Source organism: Lampetra fluviatilis, chromosome 10, assembly GCF_964198595.1.
Source record: "Lampetra fluviatilis chromosome 10, kcLamFluv1.1, whole genome shotgun sequence".
In the NCBI taxonomy this organism is placed as follows: domain Eukaryota; kingdom Metazoa; phylum Chordata; class Hyperoartia; order Petromyzontiformes; family Petromyzontidae; genus Lampetra; species Lampetra fluviatilis.
The window spans coordinates 14,038,249-14,061,243 of record NC_136284.1 but is presented as its reverse complement, the minus strand read 5'-3'; the positions used below and the strand labels follow the sequence as shown (position 1 = coordinate 14,061,243).

Sequence of the window (22,995 nt, the reverse complement as noted above, 5' to 3'; positions counted from 1 at the left end):
TTAATTTCAGCCTCGTGTCTAAGTCTACCTGCATAACCGTTCACGCACCCCTCTTTTCGAGCCAACTGCTCTGACCCTAATTGTGTGAGCTTGATCATGAACAGCGAGAAGAATAGCACTTTCAGTCCATCTTAAGTTAGGCCACAACAGACATCCAATTCATATCTTCAAAAGAGATATATATGATCCTCGCTTTCTGGGCGGTTTTGAGTCTCGTTCCAAGCAAGTTATTTGTTCACATGAGCGTGCCAGTTTTTCTCTGGTGCCAGTTTTCACATCGCTATGGCATTTGCACTGCCTGCATAATTCGCAAGCAATAAAGCACTGGGCACAGTTGAATAGACTTGTAAGCAGGCTGCTTGCACAAAGTGCCTTTCCCAACGACGGTTGTAAACCACTCCAAAAAAACACACAACTTATTTGTTTAGCGCCCCTTGAAAGAAATTTCGGCAAAGTGGGTTTCAGAAGCCGGAGTTTTCACGCCGAGAATTTACTCCGATTCCGGCAGAAGGCAGCACCCATGGCATCGACCGTCCTGTGGCTTCTTTGCAGCTTGGGCATGTGTTTGCTGGCCCGGGCTCAAGGTATGAAAATCGTGTGCAATTAAGACATGTTAATGCCACGTTTTAGTTGTGTGCCGCTCAAATTATTTGATTGTTCAATTAATTCTGCACCGTGCATTCCGCGTTCTCGTGCCGATGCAAATAACTTGTGCGCGCGCGTAGTTTCATTTCTGAGTAAAATCGTTTAATTTTCGTTTGCACCAGTGCAGATGCTAAATGCGTATAAATAATGAACACTTGTAGGTGTTTGTTTTTATTGTTTAATATGTGAGATGGAAATAGGGTTGACCAGGGCTGGCTGATATAGACGGCTTTAAGCGGAGAGATTTTCTCAGAGAGATTTATCATTGCAAAAAAAAACATTAAATCATTGTTTAAGTCAAATAAGTGTGCATCCCGAAGAAATTAGTGGATACTCCACATTCCTATGGTGGGAACCATATCACAAGAACAGTTTTTTTTTCCTTAAAATATGTCATGCCCCATTGAAATGAGCTGACCAAACTGTTTGGCTATTTCCTCTTCGCATATATTGTAAGTAGCGTGCATAATTGAATGTTTGCAATGGTCAAATATTGTATTGAAGTAATCTGCGTCCATTATTTTAATCCAAAGAAAAAAACATCGAAATATCTCGATGCCCTTCCAAGCGATCAGTTTTGCTCACCTCCTTTGGTGACGTTGGCCATTGGTGGAACATCCACATTACGATGGCAGGGCTCTCTCCAGAGTTGTCGCTTGACAACTCTGGACTCTCCAAGCTGCGCGGCCTCACCAGGTGATGCTCGTGTGATGGCAGTGAGTGGAGCCTCACCCGGAGTAGAACTCAGGCGGGCATTCACACGAAGCCGGCTGCTATTTGGAGCGAGCACTGCTCGCAAATTATTCTATTTACATTTTAAAGATGTATTTTTGTTTTAGATAACATTGGTATGCCATGAGGAGTCATTTACTGCATTGTAAGATACATTCATCATTTAAACAGCATTTTGAGCGATATGTTAATGAGGGATATATTTGAGTTGATAAACCCTCCAGGAGAATAGAATAAGTCTTGCGTTTTTCTTATTTTATTTACCAGTGGTAGTTATAGAGATAGACTTGTCCCGTCCATAATAATGTGGAATGTCCGTCAACGGCTCAGGGCTACCTACTGAAATGAGCGAAAGGGAGATATTGTTGACTATGACTTACACTGACTATGACTTGACTATGACTGATATTGACATCCACTCGTGTACGAATCGCACACCCTGACGGTGACAACAGGGACTGGCCTGATAATTGTCTCATTCTATGGAAGTGGGAATTGCATCGTAGGTTGTTTCCGTATCTCAATAAAAAATAATGTTTTCACAATACGTACTATTATACTATTATACAAACCAAAGGCATGGACGTAAAAAACCATATTTACTCGTATTATTATCCCTCTAACCAAAAAAAACCTCTAATATGGATAATATTGTTTGCGAAAGCCGACGTGTTAAACAGTATTGCCCCTGTTTACCCACGGAAGCATCACCGAGTCTGCCGATTCCTTTTCAAGAGGGTCCTGCCAAGCGCTGTGCAATAGGAGGAGGCGATGTTGCATTGTGTAATACCCAACAATTGAGTAATTTGGGGGAAATTCTTCAAATCCTAGCAAATGTGGCCCTTGACGCTGGCACACAATGGCCCAACTCTTGCGACGGACGTCACGCGGTCAGCGAGGTCCACTCCGAAGCAGACGGCGCCAAACGATTAACCGGGGCAGCCGCCGCATTCAAACCGTGAACCTCTGCCGCAGGTGGGGGACGCACCGCTGCTAGGCCTTGCCAGCGCCCGATATTTTGCAACAAAATGCCACCGTGGGTCTGACACGCCGGGCCGCCTGTGTGCGACTGCCTCTCGCTGTGCAGCGTCCAGAGATGCTGCGCTGCCTCTCGTCATATTTACGACACCACGTGATTCCAAATCGTGGACTTGCTTCGAGTTCAAAGTGCAGCTTACCTTTGTCTTGTAACGACCTCATAACCCAGATTGGAGGCTCTTTATTTATTTGGTGGGGTCGATAAAATAGCAACCACTTTGGCGGCAGTCAAGAGTGGTTGTTTCCGGCAGAGACTGGCCCTTGCCATGAGAATGTGGACGTTTTTCCACCACTCGCTCAGCTCAGGGGTCACCGATGGAGATCACTGCAAGTGCTGAGTCTTTTTTTATGGCTCGTGTAGCGGTTACCGACGGCAAAACATCGTCCTGCATTCAAGAGAGATGTCGACTGAGGTGTACGGTGTTTGATGCATCATCGTTCCCTGGCAGTAATAGATTTTAAAAGTGTCTGTGCGCCTATATAATGTAAATAATACATAAATGACGGCAATTCTAAATCCGTCATTGGACGAAGACCTCCCAACACCATCTTGGGTATGGGTTCTTTTTTGTCAACATACTTCACCACGCATGTCGGTAAAGGGGGGCAAGCAGCATCAGTGTTGACATCATACATGTCATTAATGTGGGCCGTAACCGGATATTATAGTCAGGTCGCTGGATTCAGAGGGCGCTAACTACTATGCGACTACACCACCCATGTTTGTATAAGAAAAAATAATCATATTAGCTTTGAGATATTTAAGTACTGTAACAGCACGTTCCCATTAGCAGCGGAAAACAGGTAGGTAAGCACGCTTAAAACTCTCAGCAGTGGATATGAAAATTAACGAACAGCTCACCAATGTAGAGACGAGACACAGCTGTTGATGTTTAGTGTCATCTCCACAACAGAGATGGAGCAATAAGGCATCCTGACCTCTGCCTACGATTGAAAACACAACATTTATTTTAAAAAAATTGCACCGTACTTATTTATTTTGTAACCAAAATAGCACTGATCCACAGCAGTGCCTCAGTTTGAAATGGGCTCCCTAAAAATCGAAAATTCACAACTCCACTGCGAAGCGCCCTCTTACCGGGCCCCAGAAATGAATGACAGCCCATCATGGGTTTAACATTTCCCGGCCAAACCTTCATTGGTTTGATGTGGCCAGCCAGGGCCACGGAGAGCAGAAGGGTCCTTCAGAACAAGCCACGCGGGCCTCAGATGATGTCTCAGTACGGGTAGAAGGGGCCTCAGAGGATGTCTCAGTACGGGTAGAAGGGGCCTCAGATGATGTCTCAGTACGGGTAGAAGGGGCCTCAGATGATGTCTCAGAACGGGTAGAAGGGGCCTCAGCACGGGTAGAAGGGGCCTCAGATGATGTCTCAGAACGGGTAGAAGGGGCCTCAGATGATGTCTCAGTGCGGGTAGAAGGGGTCTCAGAGGATGTCTTAGTACGGGTAGAAGGGGTCTCAGAGGTGGCCTTAGAATGGATCGAGAGGGCCTCATCTGGCATTTGGCCCAGGGCCTCCAAAAACCTGTTGTCATCCCTGTGCCGGGTCCTCCATCTTATATTAACGAGCAGGGCAGCCATAAGCCAACCACAGTATAAGCCAACGCAACCACAGGGTTATTACGCGAGTGTTTCAGAACGTCATGTGGCCATGACTTTTGAACATTGTATTGTTAATTAACGCAGCTTCTGACTTGTGTCAGACAACTTAGGGCACACAGCCTCGCTGTGCCTTGACAAGTAATACTCGTTCGGTGTTACTTTGGTGTAAAGCTTTCGTGACTGCAGGAACTCATACTCTTGGGTCTGTCGGTCAAGTCACGTGTTTGTTTGTTTCTACTTCACACGTGGAGCTCGCTCTCCGTGGAGGCCCTTCCGCCAGCAGTGGCGAGGTAAAGGAATTGCAGGGCTGCGCCTTCACCTTAGAAGAAACAAGCTTTCGCACACGTGTAAGCATTGTGTACATGCAATGCACACACGTGTATGCATTGTGTACATGCAATGCGCACACGTGTAAGCATTGTGTACATGCAATGCACACACGTGTATGCATTGTGTACATGCAATGCACACACGTGTAAGCATTGTGTACATGCAATGCACACACGTGTATGCATTGTGTACATGCAATGCACACACGTGTAAGCATTGTGTACATGCAATGCACACACGTGTAAGCATTGTGTACATGCAATGCACACACGTGTATGCATTGTGTACATGCAATGCACACACGTGTAAGCATTGTGTACATGCAATGCGCACACGTGTAAGCATTGTGTACATGCAATGCACACACGTGTAAGCATTGTGTACATGCAATGCACACACGTGTAAGCATTGTGTACATGCAATGCACACACGTGTATGCATTGTGTACATGCAATGCACACACGTGTAAGCATTGTTTCCATGCAATGCACACACGTGTATGCATTGTGTACATGCAATGCACACACGTGTAAGCATTGTGTACATGCAATGCGCACACGTGTAAGCATTGTGTACATGCAATGCGCACACGTGTAAGCATTGTGTACATGCAATGCGCACACGTGTAAGCATTGTGTACATGCAATGCGCACACGTGTAAGCATTGTGTACATGCAATGCACACACGTGTAAGCATTGTGTACATGCAATGCACACACGTGTAAGCATTGTTTCCATGCAATGCACACACGTGTAAGCATTGTGTACATGCAATGCACACACGTGTAAGCATTGTGTACATGCAATGCACACACGTGTATGCATTGTGTACATGCAATGCACACACGTGTAAGCATTGTGTACATGCAATGCACACACGTGTATGCATTGTGTACATGCAATGCACACACGTGTATGCATTGTGTACATGCAATGCACACACGTGTAAGCATTGTGTACATGCAATGCACACACGTGTAAGCATTGTGTACATGCAATGCACACACGTGTATGCATTGTGTACATGCAATGCACACACGTGTAAGCATTGTGTACATGCAATGCACACACGTGTAAGCATTGTGCACATGCAATGCACACACGTGTAAGCATTGTTTCCATGCAATGCACACACGTGTAAGCATTGTGTACATGCAATGCACACACGTGTAAGCATTGTGTACATGCAATGCACACACGTGTAAGCATTGTGTACATGCAATGCACACACGTGTAAGCATTGTGTACATGCAATGCACACACGTGTAAGCATTGTGTACATGCAATGCACACACGTGTAAGCATTGTGTACATGCAATGCACACACGTGTATGCATTGTGTACATGCAATGCACACACGTGTAAGCATTGTGTACATGCAATGCACACACGTGTAAGCATTGTGTACATGCAATGCACACACGTGTAAGCATTGTGTACATGCAATGCACACACGTGTATGCATTGTGTACATGCAATGCACACACGTGTAAGCATTGTGTACATGCAATGCACACACGTGTAAGCATTGTGTACATGCAATGCACACACGTGTAAGCATTGTGTACATGCAATGCACACACGTGTAAGCATTGTTTCCATGCAATGCACACACGTGTATGCATTGTGTACATGCAATGCATACACGTGTAAGCATTGTGTACATGCAATGCACACACGTGTAAGCATTGTGTACATGCAATGCACACACGTGTATGCATTGTGTACATGCAATGCACACACGTGTATGCATTGTGTACATGCAATGCACACACGTGTAAGCATTGTGTACATGCAATGCACACACGTGTAAGCATTGTTTCCATGCAATGCTTAACAGCACAGACGGGCAGCACTGTCTCCGTGGAAACAATGCATGCGGTGCACATTCTCGACTGAGTCAACCCAGGGGGTGCCCACTCGCTCCACGGTTGAGCATCAATAAGCGCCGACACCGATGACTAGTGATGTAACGCTATGAAGCCGAATGCGTAAATTGATGCAGATACGTATTGTACCAGGATATGTTCACCACAGACAAAGATCCCCCGGACAGCCTTAGCAGACTGTTGGGGCAAGTGCTGTTAGCGGCCACATGTTTAGGCTCGCACGGCACACGATACGGTGGCCTTGGTCCACTCCGCACCACACACTCACTTTAGGCTGAGTGGATCTGCAGAATAATTAGCGTGAGGTTTGTAGTCTTCGTTTTATTGACGTTGTGCATGGCCAGGACTCGAACCCAGGTCAGCAGGATGGCAGTGCAGCGCATTGGCACACTCCCTCCCCACGCGAGGTCGTTCACGCACGTGCCATCATGTGTCTTGACAGCAGCAGCGTCCTCCCACACGCGCCGCCAACGTCTTTGTGTGTGTTTTGTTTGTTGTCCTTCCCCCGCACCTTCCGATTCGCACGGTTGGCTACGTGCGGTGCGAAAGAAGTTCAACGTACGTGCACACAAACGTTGTGAGCTGTGGTCACACCTCCGAGGGGATGGCCAGGGGTTGTACATCTCGTGTGGGATTGGAGGAGCGAGTCGGTTTGTGGTGTGTGTGTGTGGACACGCACACCCAGGATAATTGCTTGGGCGATGTGGCGACTCCCCAGGGAGTGAGGCAATTGGGGGGACAGCTGGAATCATTATTAAGGGAGAGATCTCCGCCGAAATGAAGGGGGGCTGAGCCAGAGATGGGAAAGTCTCGTGGGGGATGAGTGTGAGCTGGTGCATTGAACGTGGCTGGGTAGTTCTCTGCTATATTTAAATCTTCAGGATAACTTTTACACTCCTTTAAATAAAGAATACTTGTTGGATACCAAACCTACTGTGGCCGCTCCAATGGTTGATTGAATTTCACCGCTTCCGAACGCGGACATTTGCTTCACACCGCACCGTTGCAACTGGTGGTGACATCTTCTTCAGCGTGGCAGCCATCGAAATGGCCCCAATCCGAATCGTAACTCTGCCTGCTGAGTCACTGGGGACTCAACAGGAACAACTCCCACGACGTTAGGCAACTCACTCGCAGTGCGCCCTGGCAGCTTAGAGTCTCGAGCCAAGAACGTCAGCGGCCAAGTGACTTTGTGCTGTGAATACTGCACATTAGGTGTCAATATTGCCACATTTTCAGATTATGTGTAACCTGTCAAAATTAAAAGAGATGCCCTTTGTTTATTGATTTGCAGATGTCTCATGCCCATCTCGCGAGTCATTGATATACAAATAGACGAACGTCTCCCTCGCCTCTAGAAAAATGATGAACAGTACAGACAAAAAAAAACAAATATCCCCCGTATAACCTGAGCAAACTGTTGGGGCAAGTGCTGTTAGCGAGCACCTATGAAGGCCATTATACACTCCAAACGGCACTCAAATGCCAGTCGTTATAAACTCGCCCGACCGGCAGTTGTTGTTGTTGTCATAAGCGGTATTCGCAATGAAAATTCCGTCGAAAAATCCCTTCGATTTGAAGTTTATCTTAAAACTGTGCGTAGTGGATTGCTCGTCGTCATTATGGGAAATGTTTCCGTTGATGTCGGAGCACAATTGACAAAAAAAACAAATCTCCGTCGCGTAAGCTGGGCCACATGGATTGGCAAGCCGGCCGAGAGATTATCATCTGCCGACGGTAGCAGATGAGACGTGTCACCCACGGTGTGATGGATTTGTTCAGACACGCAGGTCCCCAGCTCAAGATTTTTAAAAAAAAACGACCGCCGCTTTCACTGGAAGCCACCGCTTTCGTTCCAGCACTGGCGTGAATTGACAAACGATGAGCGTCGCTGGTTAATCCACCCGTCAGCATGACATCAGTGGGACATGCAAGTCACACGACACCCCACCTCCACCACCCCCCCATGGTCGCAGGTCTAGCCGACGGGTAGAACTAATAGCTACGTGAGAATGCAAAGTACATGGAGCCCCAGAACGAGAAGCACAATGTGGCTGTGCCGTGCGATAGCTGGCACCGACCTCCGCTCGCTTCACTGAGCCACAAATAGCCCCGTGTCTCCACGCAGCCCACGCTGATAAGTGCATGCGCACACAATCGCACCAACATCCCAAGGCCGGCCTCATTAGAGGAGCTCTAACGATCATAAATCTTCGGTGCTCATTACTGGCTCAACGGGAGGGTGCAAAAGATGCTTGTTAGGGTTTTTTTTCTTTATTTCTTTGGAAATGTGCACTCTGCATTGACCTATACTACGAATACATGCAGGTTTTGCTGTGTGTCAATCCCCAACCGAGATATGAGCTCGCAACCTTTACCACTGTGTGCCGTCCGCTCTGGCCGCCCCACTACCCAGCCGAATCATTCATGACCACCAACATTGTGTGGCTGACAACCACGTGATATATTGTGTGGCTGACGACCACGTGGTTGCAGAGTCGTCAGTGTCGACGTGAGCAGAGCAGTATCGTGATCCATTTGGCACGTAGGCTTTCGCGACCAAAATATTGCAAATGTTGTGGGTTTACTCTCCCACACACCGGTGTGCTGAACTAGTAACGAATTGGCCACGTTCTGTTTACGTGACAAACCTTAGTAATTGGCTGTGTCGGGTGGTGGCGGGTTTAACGACGCAATTATATTTACGTTATCCTAGCCAAAAGACTCTGTTATGGATCGTGAACCACGTACAGTTATACAAAATACAAAGCCATTTTCTCAACCGTACCCACGCAAACAAAATGTCATCTCGGTATCCTTTGTGAAACATTAATGTACAGGGTGCTTCAAAAAATGCTAACACTTATACGGGACCATCGTTTTTAATGGAAAAATAACGGATAGTGCACTTTAACATGATGACAAATGTAATGTTAATAGCTTCAAAAAGTCAAAGAGTCTCCACTCGTTCGCCACCGTTGTCAACACGTTGCCTGGAATCTTCTCCAGGTGGTCTCCAGAGCCCGGAGGCACATTTCTCGTGGTATTGGTGCAAATTCTCGGAAGTGTTCACATTTTTTTAAAGCGCCCTGTATTTCAAGGACTCGGGGAGGGAAATGCTGATCAGCCAGGTGTTGACACACCAACCCCTCTGCTTCCCGTTCTCCCCGGTTCAAGCTTTTTCACGAATGGTGAATAAATCGCGAATTCCAGTGAGCGCGTGTCTCACGTGCGGAGAATGGGTCTGGCCATGACCGCTTCTGTTTGAGATGACACTCGTGTGCCTGATGGGTTTCCATTCAAGGCCCTGTGGTCCATTCGGAATGTGCAGCAAGCTATCCTAGATCAGAACGATCCGAAATATGTTCAAAATGCACTCGGAGGACACCAATACAGTCAGTTCAACCACTCATATTTACATAAAGCAACACTGTCACAATAGTAAACATTGGGTGTCGACATAAGGATATACATGAGGATCTGATCCATTGCGCGTAATACTAGAAACACTTTTTTGAGTTTAGCAGGTCAAGCCCACTGAACTATAGAGCTCTTTTTCAGAAGCGACCTGGCCACAAATGATCGCTCAACGAAGTGGCTTATCACGTGGAAATGTATAGCAGCCAAATACTCTAAACGCATGTTTCTAAACATGGAGGGAAAACCCCGTAGGAACAGGAGAAATACCCACGCGGCCACTGGAGAACACGCAAACTCTAAATATACACAGCAGCAGGCGTCAGGGTCGGGATTGAACCCACAACCTCCTGTATACCAGGCGAGCTAGTTAACGTCTCGCCACATGTGCATCTGTCCGTCCGTGTCTCTCTTAGGTGTGCCACCTGTCTGGAAATTGGCATCTGCGTTTGCGTGGCAAGAATTGATTTGTACCAAGATGTGGTGAGATGTTGAACTTGTTACATTTGGTCTGTGCAAAACGAGGGCAAACCCTCCTCTCAATCAGCCGATGAGCTTGCCCGGATATGTGACCTCTCTGAATGTCTCCCTATTCGTCTGTCTGCCTGTGAGAATGTTTTCACAACGTCCATAGCCCTGGAAAGGGCACTATATGAATCCGAAATGGAAGAGTACGTATGGAAGGCAATTGAATGCTCCTGAACACAGCTGTTAGCTAATGCTGTGTCAGTTCCATTACAAGTTCCATTCCCTTTCAAAATTAAACTATTTTACCGTAGTTAGCGCCAATTATGGATTTTGGTGGCATTTAAACAATAAATACGCCAAAAACGACGTCTTTATTATTAAGTTCCATGTAATAATAATTTCCAGCGCTTTGTCAATCCACTGCTGGATGAAGGTCTCCCCACGATGCTTTGTTGGTGGGGGTTGTTCGACCATACTTCACCACAGTGGTCAGTGCGGGTTGGTGAGGGAGGTCCAGGACCAGTGCAGATCGCACTCGCGACCGGCGTTAGCCGTTGACAGAACTTGGGTCGCCAGGTTCACAGCGCGCTGAGCGATCCACCCTGCGCCCAGCACCCCTCGTTGAAATCCCACAAACAGGGTGGCAGGTCACAGCGACCCACGAAGCAAGATCATTCATGACAACTAGGATCATTCACGATGACTACAATCATTCACGATGACTACAATCATTCACGACAAATACGATCATTGACGACAACTAAGATCTTCTTGGTTCTTTTGGTCAAGTCACGTAGAAGAGAAATAATAAAATAATAAAAATAAAAGATAATAAAATAAAAATTTCACGACGTTTCGTCCACAACGCAAGCAGCCGTCCTCAGTTGAAGAACATGGTCTGTCGGAAAGACAGCGCCCGAATGTTATTTTTTATTTTTATATTTTTTTATTTCTCTTCTACGTGACTTTACCGAAAGAACCAAGAAGATGAATCCCTGCAGTCACGAACGCTTTAAATCGAAAGACAACTAAGATCATTGACGACAACTACGATCTAACCATCACGTCAGGATCTTCCCCGTTCCGGTAGTAGTAGCACGTGGCTTTATTTCCGTGAGCGAGAGAGAGCCCGCTGAGATCTATCTCTCAGAAGAAACCTTCATGCCTCTCTGTGTTTATTTGCAAGTGCCGCTCCTGCGACCGGGGGAACGAGATTGCATATGTTTTCAAGTGATTCCACGGGCCCCCTTGGCAGTTCTACACAGGGCGGTGTGCTTTGTCCGTTGCCTGTACGACCTGCAGCAGTGTGGGAACAACATTCCTCGAGCCCTTTCACCTGGTTGAGTCCAGTGAATTGGCGCAGGGCAGGGTGACAGACACTTCGCAAATGTTGTATAACAATGATTGGCGGACATTCGTCGACGCACTGCTAGGTAATAGCATATGTAATTGGTATGCCGTGTCACTCGTGCAAGCTGCATATCGCCATACTGCACCTCGGATTAGCACAGTTGGCTAGGTACGGTGCGAAAAAAGTTCAACAAACACACGCGTGAATATAATCTGCAATGCAAGGAGGTGCAGGCAGATCAAGTTCAAGTTCATTTATTAGATTAAAATGCGTTTCAGCCAATAAGAGTGCCCGGAGAAATCCTACGCATGAGAACACTCTATTCCAAACAGGTGGAACAGATGGAGATTAGTCTACACGTTCTGCACCGCATTCTCCTGGCAAGCCAGGGGTGTGGCGCCTCAGTGCCCACACGGAGTTTCGCGACATTCGTGTGATCCACCAATCCTCGTCTCCGCCGCGCCGGATCGCCGCACAAGCGTGCGGACAGCCACCGGCCGCATTGTTTGACCGTCCTGCACCGCGCTGGTCAGTGCGCGTTGATGAAGGAGACCCCAGGACTGGTTCATGCATCGCTCGCCACTGACGTTGACCCTGGCTGGGAATCAAGCGAGTGTTTTTCGTTTATGGCGCTATTGTTGACGGGTTGGCCGAGTTTGTTGTTGTTTGTTGATTGTGCGCCGCTGCCAACGCAGCATCGCCAACTGATTCGTTATTTGGTGTGCGCAGTACTGAATGTCTCCCGGTACACGTATCACAATATTAGAATATTTACTTCTACTGGAGGAATCCGATAAGCTATAAAGCTTTTTTCTTTCACAGGTGCCCAGCAGAAATGCGTTGATAACAACGATTGAAGTGGTACTGTTGTCCTTCCCCGGCACCTCCGATTAGCACGGTTGACTGCGTACGGTGCGAAAGAAGTTCAACGTACATACACATACCGTAAACTCAATGGTAGCAGGGGCTGAGACGTAAAAGTTGGCCGGTCAAGTTCACACTGGGCACGTGGTCGTCACCTGTACCGATAGTCCTTTACAGCACCAAGTTTTTGGGGTCGAGAAGTGTTGAACAGAACAATTGAAAGCGGCTGGAGACCCCTGGGAGATACGAAGAGCCATCCTGTGATCATCAGGACATGGCCCGTACAATAGCACCACCACCACAACCACCACAACCACCACCACAACCACCACGAGCAGCAGCAGCAGCCACCCTCTCTAAATTGGGCAATGCACAGTACTCACCCAACCGGTGTATATGTACGTCGGTCCAAACTGAGCCCTGCATGCATTCCTGATCATTATTTATCATTGTGTGGCCAGCTAGGTGTGGTTGCCACCTCTAAGGTACAGCAACAACAACAAAAAACACATCATGGGCAGAATATCTCACAAAACCGGAAGATGGGACATCTGTGAAAAATAGCTTTATAGCTCTTCGGATTCTTCCAGGAAAAATATTCTAAACTACATGTGAATTGATTGTCCTAAGTGGTGTATCATGATTATTATGCAACTGACAAAAGCCAGGACTATTAAAATCACGGTAAAATTGACAGATTTCCCTGGACAGCGGCCACCTCAAAGCGAAGTCGATCCTGGGAAACCGGGACAGGTGGCAGACTCAATCTCTCCCCGGGGCGACTGGGCGCACATCCACATTGTTGGCCTATAATCTTGGGTCTTCTTGGTTCTTTCGGTAAAGTCACGTAGAAGGGAAATAATAAAATAATAAAAACAAAACATAATTAAATACAATTCTCACGACGTTTCGGCCACAACGCAAGCAGCCGTCCTTGCGTTGTGGCCGAAACGTCGTGAGAATTGTATTTTATTATGTTTTATTTTTATTATTTTAATATTTCCCTTCTACGTGACTTTACCGAAAGAACCAAGAAGATGAATCCTTGCAGTCACGAAAGCTTTCAATCGAAATTTATAATCTTGGGTCTTTCGGTAAAGCCACGTAGATAGATCAGATAATACAAAAATAATAACATCACGTTTCGATCGCAACACAAGCCATCGTCATCAGGTGAGACATATCGTGGGAGAGCTGCTGAGAACAACTCCTTACCTTAGCAGCGCTCCCACCATCTCTTCTCAGAAGCTCTCCCGTGATATTTCTCACCTGATGACGATTGCTTGTGTTGCGATCAAAACGTCGTGATATTGTTATTTTTTAAAAAAATTCATGATTTGATCGATCTTCGTGGCTTTACCGAAAGACCCACGAATATGAATTCCTGCAGTCACGAAAACTTTACGTCAATTGTTGGGCTACGCTGTGCACCACCACAGGCCCATACCAGCCGAGGCTTGGGCACACGGACAGGTCATTCCGGCCTCGTTTTACAGGCACGAAGGTGGACTAATTCTAGATTTGAAGCTTTCGTGACTGCAAGGATTCATACTCTTAGGTTTTTTTCGGTCAAATCACGTAGGTAAAAAAGAAAATAAATAATAGAAATTCAGCTGTGACGGTCCCACCTGATGACGGAGACTTGTGTTGCCTCCGAAACGTCGTGATTTATTATTTCATTTATATTATTATTTATCTTATTTATTATTTATTCCAAAAAATTTCCTCCATGATTTTACCGAAAAAAACCTAAGAGTGCGAAGGTGGACTAGTCGTCGTGTGTGTGTGCACAGCTCTTTGTAAATCGACTGCTGGATGAAGGCCTCCCCATGTCGTGCGGGGTTTGTTTGACCATACTTCACCGCACTGGTCGGTGTGGGTTGGTGAACGGGGTGGCCATGGACAGTTCATATAGATTGCTCAGGATGGCGGGTTCGTAAAGCAGTGCTCACATCACTGTGTGTCGCTGCTCTGCCCGTGCTCATTAAGCGTGTATTAAAATAATCCGATTGACCGTTTAGGTTAATGTGCTCAAACTAAGTGCAAGTCTACAAAAAATGCATACTGTGGCTGCAAAACCATAACAGCTAAAAATATTGTCACCCTTACTTTACATATAGACACACACATAGAGTTGGTAAATACGTGTAAATACATCTCAAGTTAAGTAAACCGCCATGGAAACAGAGTAAAGGAAAATGTGTCTTGGAGGCCAGTGCGCCAAAATGTCAACACGTTCATTTTCTCCTAGCGGCAGGGATAAACAACCTGTTACAGTATTTCTATTTTACCGCAGGAGTAGCAGTATATAGTTTTGGCATGTTTGCACATATTCAACATCACGCATTGTGCCACGTGTGAGCCGTAATGTTCCATGATTAATTGTTTAAAGGTAAATGCATAGCGAGGGGGATGATGTTGCAATGACTCTGGAAAGCTGCGATATTTGTCCACGTCGAGGGGTTAACATGACCCCAAGGCGGCAACACGACACCATCACAGACAACTTGCCTTGCCGCACTGCATACTCTCCGAAGGGTGAGCTTCGGATTCATTACAAAAATAATCTGATTTTTAAAGGCAATTTTGGATATATATAGATAGTTAACGTGATGTATGAATTCATCACGTAACCAACCGTGCTAATTGGAGGTGGGGGCGGAAGGGCATCAGACGAAACGCAAACTTTCAATGTAGACATGGCCCTCTCATCCATGTGAACGATTGTAATTGAGTGCAACAATACACGTCAATTGTTGCCTGAAACTAGGCCTCGGCAAGGTAAAGTAGTTTACCCTTTTTACCAGGTAACAGAGTAAAGGTGTCGACCATGCCAAGGGGTAAGGTAAAGGGCAGGGTAAAGTATTCTTAGGTTTTTTCGGTAAAGTCACGTAGGTAAAACATCAAAATTAATGAAAATAAAATAAAGTAAAAACAAAAATCACGACGTTTCGGAGGCAACACAAGTCTCCGTCATCAGGTGGGACCGTCACAGCCGAATTAGCTGCATCAAGTGAGGCAATGATCATTGATCACTTGATGACGGAGACTTGTGTTGCCTCCGAAACGTCGTGATTTTTGTTTTTATTTTATTTTCATTAATTTTGATGTTTTACCTACGTGACTTTACCGAAACAACCTAAGAATATGATTACTTGCAGTCACGAAAGCTTCAAATCTAGGCAGGGTAAAGGTAGCGCGAAGTATTACCTGCTGAATACCTTGTGTTTACCGCTCGCTAAAAGCTCCGTGGCGCAGTCCGTGGCCTCCATTTAGAATTGGAATCATCGAGAGTATTCTCTATATGAATAAAGCCCTCTTCCTAGCATTTACCTGTTATAAACCTTTTTCATGTGTAGTAGTACCCCAGTAATTACCCTGTAATCGGGTAGTTTGTATGGGGTAAGGGTAAAAGGTAGGGTAAAGGTAGGCTCGTTGTTTTTACCTTTTACCTTAACTTGCTAAAGGGTAAAAGGTAAGTGTAGAGTGATTGAATTGTGGTAAGGGTAATAGGTAGGGTAAAGGTAGGCTCGTTGTTTTTACCTTTTACCTTACCTTGCCGAGGCCTACCTGAAACTTCAACAAAACATCGCTGTTGCACTGTTATGCAATGCTGATGGAAATACTGACGAAACTAAGCTGCGTCTGGGACCCCAAGATCACGACTTATAATGATTGCATTCAACGAAAAAAGCTGCAGTCTATTTATTTTGCAGTGTTCTTCGTAAAGAAGGCGGTGCTGATTGACTTTAGCTGCCTGTGGGTGTAGCATTACGTGAAGCTTTGCCCATAACTAATTCTGGGTGAGTATATATATACAGGGTTAAACATTTGTAAACAGCGTTGTGTTTTTATACCAAAGAGCAATATTGGCCGTGTTCGCAAGGACACATTGAATTTAATGAACACAATATGTGTTTGGATGCCACCAAGGTTGTGTCGTACAAACAACTACTGGCTCCTACTGTGGGAACGGGGATTTGTGACCATTGGCTCACGGCTGCAAATGTTGACGAGAAAATCCCCACCATTTTCTGAGCATGGAAACACTAAATAAGAAATGTAATAAAAATAATAATTATAAAATAACAGGCAAATAACACGTACAGTACTGAACTGTGTTGTGTTATGTTTGAGGTGTGAAAAAAACCCTGTTTTCATTTAAACGAACCTGCAACTTAATATAAAAGTTAATATATCATCACTTAGGCGGCACCTTGTTAACTCACATTATATAATAATTGTGTCCTATCCAGGAAAGCATAAGTTTTAAGACTGTTTTACAGGTGGGTCCTGCATTAGAATGTTGGGCTAATTTCCATTAATAAATGCAAACATTATAAAAATAAAAATTTTGGGCGCCCTATAACTACGTTCAACATGCATAGATACATTCATTACAACAAAGGGATGTCTGTCTTACCACGTGACAAGCTGAGCCCCATGAATCTTATTCTACATTTTAACACGTAAGCTTTCGCGACCAATATCATCCTTAATACAGGTTTTTTTTTTGGGTTAGATCGCGTAAATATGAATCCATCGTTAAACCCGTCACCATCCGACACAGCCAATTAGTAAGGTTTGTCATGTAAAGAGAACAAACCAATTGGTTACTGGTACGGCAACACCGGTGTGTTGGAGATCCACAACATTTACTTATTCTACATTTTGCACCACAGATGCAAGATGTCTCTTGAATGAAACCACTGCGCAGGTTTTTGGCGCTTGTTGCCGCTACAGCTCTCCGGCGTGCTTCAGGGTCGTGCCACATGATGTCCGACGTTTCGCCCCGCGTTCTGGCAGCTTGTTCAGGAACCCGAGGAAACATTCCGCCGTGTGTATTTAGTGAACCGTGTGTGTGGTTGTCGGCTCCGTGAGAGGAACGCTCACAGCACGGGGTGGCAGTGCCCATAGAACAGCCTCTTAGGCAGCAGAATGTGCCCACACAGGGACCGAAGCTCCGTCCAAATTCACATTCAAACAAATAAACTCTGCAAAGTACAAATACCAAACACCTGAAAGACAGAAAAGGGATTATAAATAAGCCAGTATGCTTGGTTTGCTGTTGCTGAATAATCCAGGCCACAATGTTCACTCGCTCAAATGCGCGAGGGTAGGTGCTGATCTGTGGAAATTCCACATTACTGTGCTGTGGCCCAGCCTCCCCTCCTCTGTCTCCACTCCCACCCAGGCTCCAGTCTCAGGTTTGAGCCTCTCTCCTCTCACTGTCTTCATCACACGGAGGAACTAAAATAAAAACAAACCGAATAATTTTCGGATGAGGTCATCTCCACTCTGTGTCAGTCATGGGAGTTGTTTGGCAATACTTCACTATACTGGTCACTGAAGGCGGTGTTGGGGGTGGGGGGTTGGGGAGCAGATGTCAGATACACGCGCACTATTCTTGATCAGAGGAAGCTCCTCGGAGTGGCTGGGAAGCACTCCAATTAATCAGAGTGCGAATATGTATTTCTACCGAAGGAATCCGATGAGCAATCAAGCTCTTGTTTCACAGATGTCCGGTAGGGCGATCATCAGTCAACGCCATCGATGCCATCTCGCCATCGCCTCCTTCCTTCTGACAGCTGACAAAGCAGCTGTCAGCTGTCCACCCTCCCTGCCGTGCTGCTTTTCACTCTCTCACGCTCAGACCGTTGGTGTCGTACCCTCTGGTCGGTACCCTCCGCGTTTGATTTTGTTTTGCCGCGCCCTATCGGAGGGCCGCAGGGCACAGCAAATAATGAGGTGCCCTCCGATTAGCACGGTTGGATACGTACGGTGCGAATTAAGTTAGAAAAAAAATACAAAGATCACCCGTATGGCTTAACAGACTGTTGGGGCAAGTGCTGTTAGCGAGCTCCTATGAAGGCTGGCACGCCACACGAAGGTGGTGGGTGGCCAGCACCACGCCCGGCCGCCTTTGTCTCCCCACCGGCGATGGTTTTACACACCGCACCAGGTACTCATTTGAGGCTGAGTCGGCCTAGGGGAAGCCCAGGACCCGGTTCAGATAATCGTCGCTGATGTTGGCCGTGAGCGGGAATCGAACTCGGGTCGCCGGGTTCGTAGCGCAGCGTAGCGCTAACCGCGACACCACCACTCCACAACACGCGCACACACACACGCACACACACACACGCACACACATACACACACACGCACACACACACATACACACACACGCACACACACATACACACACACACGCGCGCGCACACACATACACACACACGCGCACACACACACACGCGCACACATACACACACGCGCACACACACACACACACGCGCACACACACACACGCACACACACACATACACACACGCGCACGCGGCGCGTTGTCGCCGCTGATTCCACGACGTAAAGCCAGAGGTCGCAACCGGGTACCCGACAGCCGTACCCTGCCCGATACCCGGCTACCCGTACCCGACCGGGTACGGGTAGGCCGTGAGTCACTGGTGAGTCACCGTTTGTCACTCATTTCGGGTAGGGTAGGGTAGGGAACGGGTACCCATTTGCGACCCTGGTGCGGCCGGTTACGGGTAAGGAATCAAACCCCGTTTGCGACCTCTGCGTAAAGCCGCCCTCGCCTCGTTGTCGCGTTCTCTCGGCAGAGCACGACGGCTGGCACCTCCGCCGCGGCCACGAATTCCCGGACAAAGCGGCCGCCAGCACCGCCACCGCCGCCGCCTCGGCGCCCTTCGACGCGGAGGCGGACGAGGCCGCCGCGGGCTCGCAGCTCGCCAAGTGGCAGGACAGCCACGAGCCCGGCAAGCCGCGCGGGGTGCCGCCGCAGGACATCCTGCGGCTGCTTCAGAGGGGGCCTCCCCCCCTGCTCGCGGACCCCTCCTTCGACAAGCAGCAGCAGCAGCACGGCTCCTCGGCCAAGGGCGGCGGTCACCTGCTGCGGCTGCTGTCCGAGCGGCGGGAGGGCAGCTTCCCCCCGCACTTCCTGACCACCAACGCCGTGGGGGCGAAGGCCGGGGCCGCCGGAGGAGACGTCGGCGGCGAGTGGAGCGACGGCGGCTTCGAGTTGGGCGGCACGACGCCCGCCGGCTTCTCCTGGGGCCGGGGCCACTTGGACGACGGCGCGCACGACTTCGGGGACGACGCGGAGGCGGATGAGGACGTGGAAGAGGAGGAGGAGGAAGAGGAGGAGGAGGAGAGGCACGAGGAGGGGGAGGACAATCAAGAGGAGGCAGATGAAGAGGACGAGGAGCGTGAAGAGGAAGCGGAGGAGGAAGAGCGGAGGGCGGAGGATGACGGGCAGACGGGAGAGGAGGAACGTGATGATGAAGATGAGCAGGAGCAGCAGAGAGAGCGGACGAGCAAGGGCGGCGTGGACGAGGATTCGCCGTACGACGGCGGCGAACCTCAGGAAGCGTCCACGACCTCGCGCGAGCCGGACCGGGAGGACGCGGAGGACGTGGAGGACGCGGCCGCGCCGACGCTCTCGGCGCTGCCGCTGCCCGGCGCCGCCTCTCCGGGCGACGAGGAGGATGAGGAGGATGAGCCCCTGCGGCCGGGCTGGAGCGACGCGGAGAGGGCGGCCGTCGCCACCGACCGCCCGCCCGTGTGGCCGGGGGAAGCGGTGGGCACGGGAGACGGCGAGACGACCCCCGAGACGACCCCCGAGACGTTCGCGACCGACAGCGTCGACGACGACCACGAGGACGACGACGACAACAACAACGGCAATTTCGAGGACGGCGATGTCAATGCGAATGTCGAAGACGAGGATGAGGGTGACAACGACCACGACGGAGATGACGAGGACGTCCACGAGTCCTATCCAAGGTCGCCCACGCCGGCCGACCCCTGGCCAGGCGCCGAGGCTTCGGAGGAGCCCGTCGCTTCGGCACTGCCCACGGACGCCGGCGAGGCGCTGCCGGAGGTTCGCACCGTGTCCGAGGTCGAAGGTCAGCAGCGGCACGACGGCGGCCCCACGCCGCAGCCGCGGCCGCCGTGCCCGGGAGGCGACTGCCCCTCGGACGAGCACGGCACCATCATCGCCATCATCGTGACCGTCCTGTGCGCGACGCTGGTGGTGGCCGTGATCGCCGTGTGGTGCTACAAGAAGCGGCAGCAGCAGCAGCAGTCGTCCACGTTCCAGCTCAACGGAAAGGGCCACTCGAGGCAGCGGGAAAACATTGAGATGCACCAGACTGTGTAGGGGCGGCGGCGGCGTCTCGGTGCCGGTGATGCACGGACGGTGTTGGAAGTGTTGATGTGCTACGGCCGCCTAAAGCATCATCGCGGTGGTCACGTTAGCAGCGGGCGGGTTACCAGAAGTATTTGTTCGATCACGCCCAGGGCTTCGTTTCAGCCGAAGCTATCCGGGGCTGAGCACCAGAAAATATCCCCGCCCTCCCCTGGAAAATATTCCCCGCGAAATTACGCCCCTGGTTATACCTTTTTTTCTGTTTGTAATCAGATTGCCATTGCTTAGCGTGTGCAAGTTCGTTGCTGTTTATGGTTACTTTCATTGAAAGAAATAGCCCACAATAATGATTCAAGGTTGTAAACGATTGTGGTCGCAGCTTGGCTTCATGTCAGCACAGCAGCCAAATGCTCACCGATCATTCGGCAAAGCCTCCAATCACAACCTAGATCGGATCAGCATAATGTACGTTAACTCAAAGAGAGTAATCATAGCAGTGGTCAAATACTACAATCTCATCGTTTTGAAAACACCAAATATATTTCACATTGTACAACTTCCAGGAGTCAGTAATCGTGCTGATTACTTATTGAACAAATATTCAAACGTTTGCGGTCGGGAGACAGAATGAGAAATGCCACTCCAACAGAACACAAATTCTCAAGGGACATCTGCACTGTCACCAACTACTTTATCAGCCCTACGCTTCTCAGTCAACTGCGTTTAATTTGTCTAGGCACAGACTCCTCCTCTCTATCAGTCGCCGTGTCACCCATTACAAAACACCCAGAACCATACGCTTCAGACAAAAATCTAAAGACTTAAAAACATTCAATTGTCTATGGCTTGACCCATCACGCACCGAACTTTTGACCCGGAAGTTTCCCAGTTCGATGTCCCAGCAGGTCGGTTGAAACAACGGTGCAAGTTTCTCAAATCGTTCCGCCAATCCGTCCGCCCAGCGGTACGAATTGGCTTTGGCCACCCTCAGTCGATCGGCAGAGCCGCGTGTGGCCGAGTGAAGGGTGGGCCCGTGACTTCCGTTGCTTCCCAGACGGCTCGCCAGCGTGGAACGGGGTGAGCCAAAACAAATACCATCCGTAGGGCTCGCTCTCTCTATCTCGAGCTCACCTCGAGTGGAGGTCCTGCTGCCAATATATATTTCAGGGCTGCACCTTCACCTTTGACTAAAATAGATATCAGCACCGTGAAACATGTCACGCCTGACCAAAGTACGAGAACCTTCACCGGGACCCACCGGCTGTGGGTTGTTTGTCTGTGGATGCGATGGAAAGGGAACCCACGAAAGTTGTCGCCCCGCACGAATTCTGCACAGTGATACGAATAACTTTCGAAGCAAACCGACTGCCACGTAAACCTCACAGCTGCGATGATTCGGTCTGTAATGCAGGGCAGAGTTGTTGGTGAAACAGCCGCTGGACTTTGAAAGGTCGGGAGATATATTGCTTCTGAAACTCGAGCGAGAAGTCGAGAGTGGCGAAATGATTGTTGACAGTTTGATTTTACCTTAAACTCCACGAGGTCTCTCAATAGCCTTCGGTTAATAGTAGCAAGCATGTTTAATTACTTTCAAATGGCTCCTTCCCAGCACTGTATCTGGAGAAATTAATAGAAGAGTTGGTGTTGCAGTGTCCTGCAGTGAACGCTATTTAATTTGCAAGCCACATTAACAAGCATCCAGCCAACATGTGCATAGCCCTAGATAGCTTATCAGAACGTCCCACCCAGACATCTAAGCCACCTTCATAATGTGTTGATATTTGATATCCGTATATTGGGAAGTAAATCTATATTTTTATACTGGTGAAATGTTATCCATAAACCCAAGTCTATAAATGCATATTACTGACAAATTAAAACCAGTTAACCACTTATCGTGATGGTTGCTGATGAATATGCCACATAATATAGTTTTTTTGGGTTAGATCACGGAAATATGTGTCGTTAAACCCTCCACCACCCGACATAGCCAATTCGTAAGGTTTATCATGCAAACAGAACATGGCAATTAGTTACTAATACAGCACGCCGGTGTGTTGGAGAGTAAACCCGCAACATTTACAGTATGTAGATTTTCTCTCCAACACACCGGTGTGCTGTACTAGTAACGAATTGGGCACGTTCTGTTTACGTGACAACCCTTCCTAGTTGGCTGTGTCGGTTCGTGGCGGGTTTAACAACACGTTTATATATTTATGCGTTCTAACCCCAAAAAACCTCTGTTATGGATGATATTGATCGCGAAAGCCTCCTAAGTGTTAAACTGAATATGCCACAGTCAATAATTCAATCCTGGCCCTAAGTCCGATGCTTCGAAACGCCACCAATGCATTTGCAGAGGCCAGCTCACTACCCAGCTGGGAGTTGCTATTTGAGGTGGTCTCTGAGCCGCGAGTCAAGCCGAGAAGATATTTTACCGCTGTGATTTTCAATCGTTGGCAACGTCGCTTCCATT

General features: G+C 48.3%; 1 protein-coding gene across 1 annotated transcript; it reads left to right on the top strand.

The window, feature by feature from the left end:
• The first annotated feature begins 253 nt into the window (after positions 1–253).
• LOC144934546 (uncharacterized) lies at positions 254–22,585 on the top strand. The gene is made up of 2 exons (XM_078860448.1): positions 254–584; positions 18,973–22,585. The coding sequence occupies exons 1-2, from the start codon at positions 521–523 to the stop codon at positions 20,529–20,531; spliced, it is 1,623 nt and encodes a 540-aa protein (XP_078716574.1). The 5' UTR covers positions 254–520; the 3' UTR covers positions 20,532–22,585.
• Positions 22,586–22,995: the final 410 nt, after the last annotated feature.

What these genes read in the sequence shown, in the direction of transcription:
- LOC144934546 (XM_078860448.1), top strand. Translation starts at nt 521, where the DNA reads ATGGCATCGACCGTCCTGTGGCTTCTTTGCAGCTTGGGCATGTGTTTG. An exon ending in TTTGCTGGCCCGGGCTCAAG is followed by an intron (nt 585 to 18,972) that starts GTATGAAAATCG and finishes TTCTCTCGGCAG; the next exon opens with AGCACGACGGCTGGCACCTC.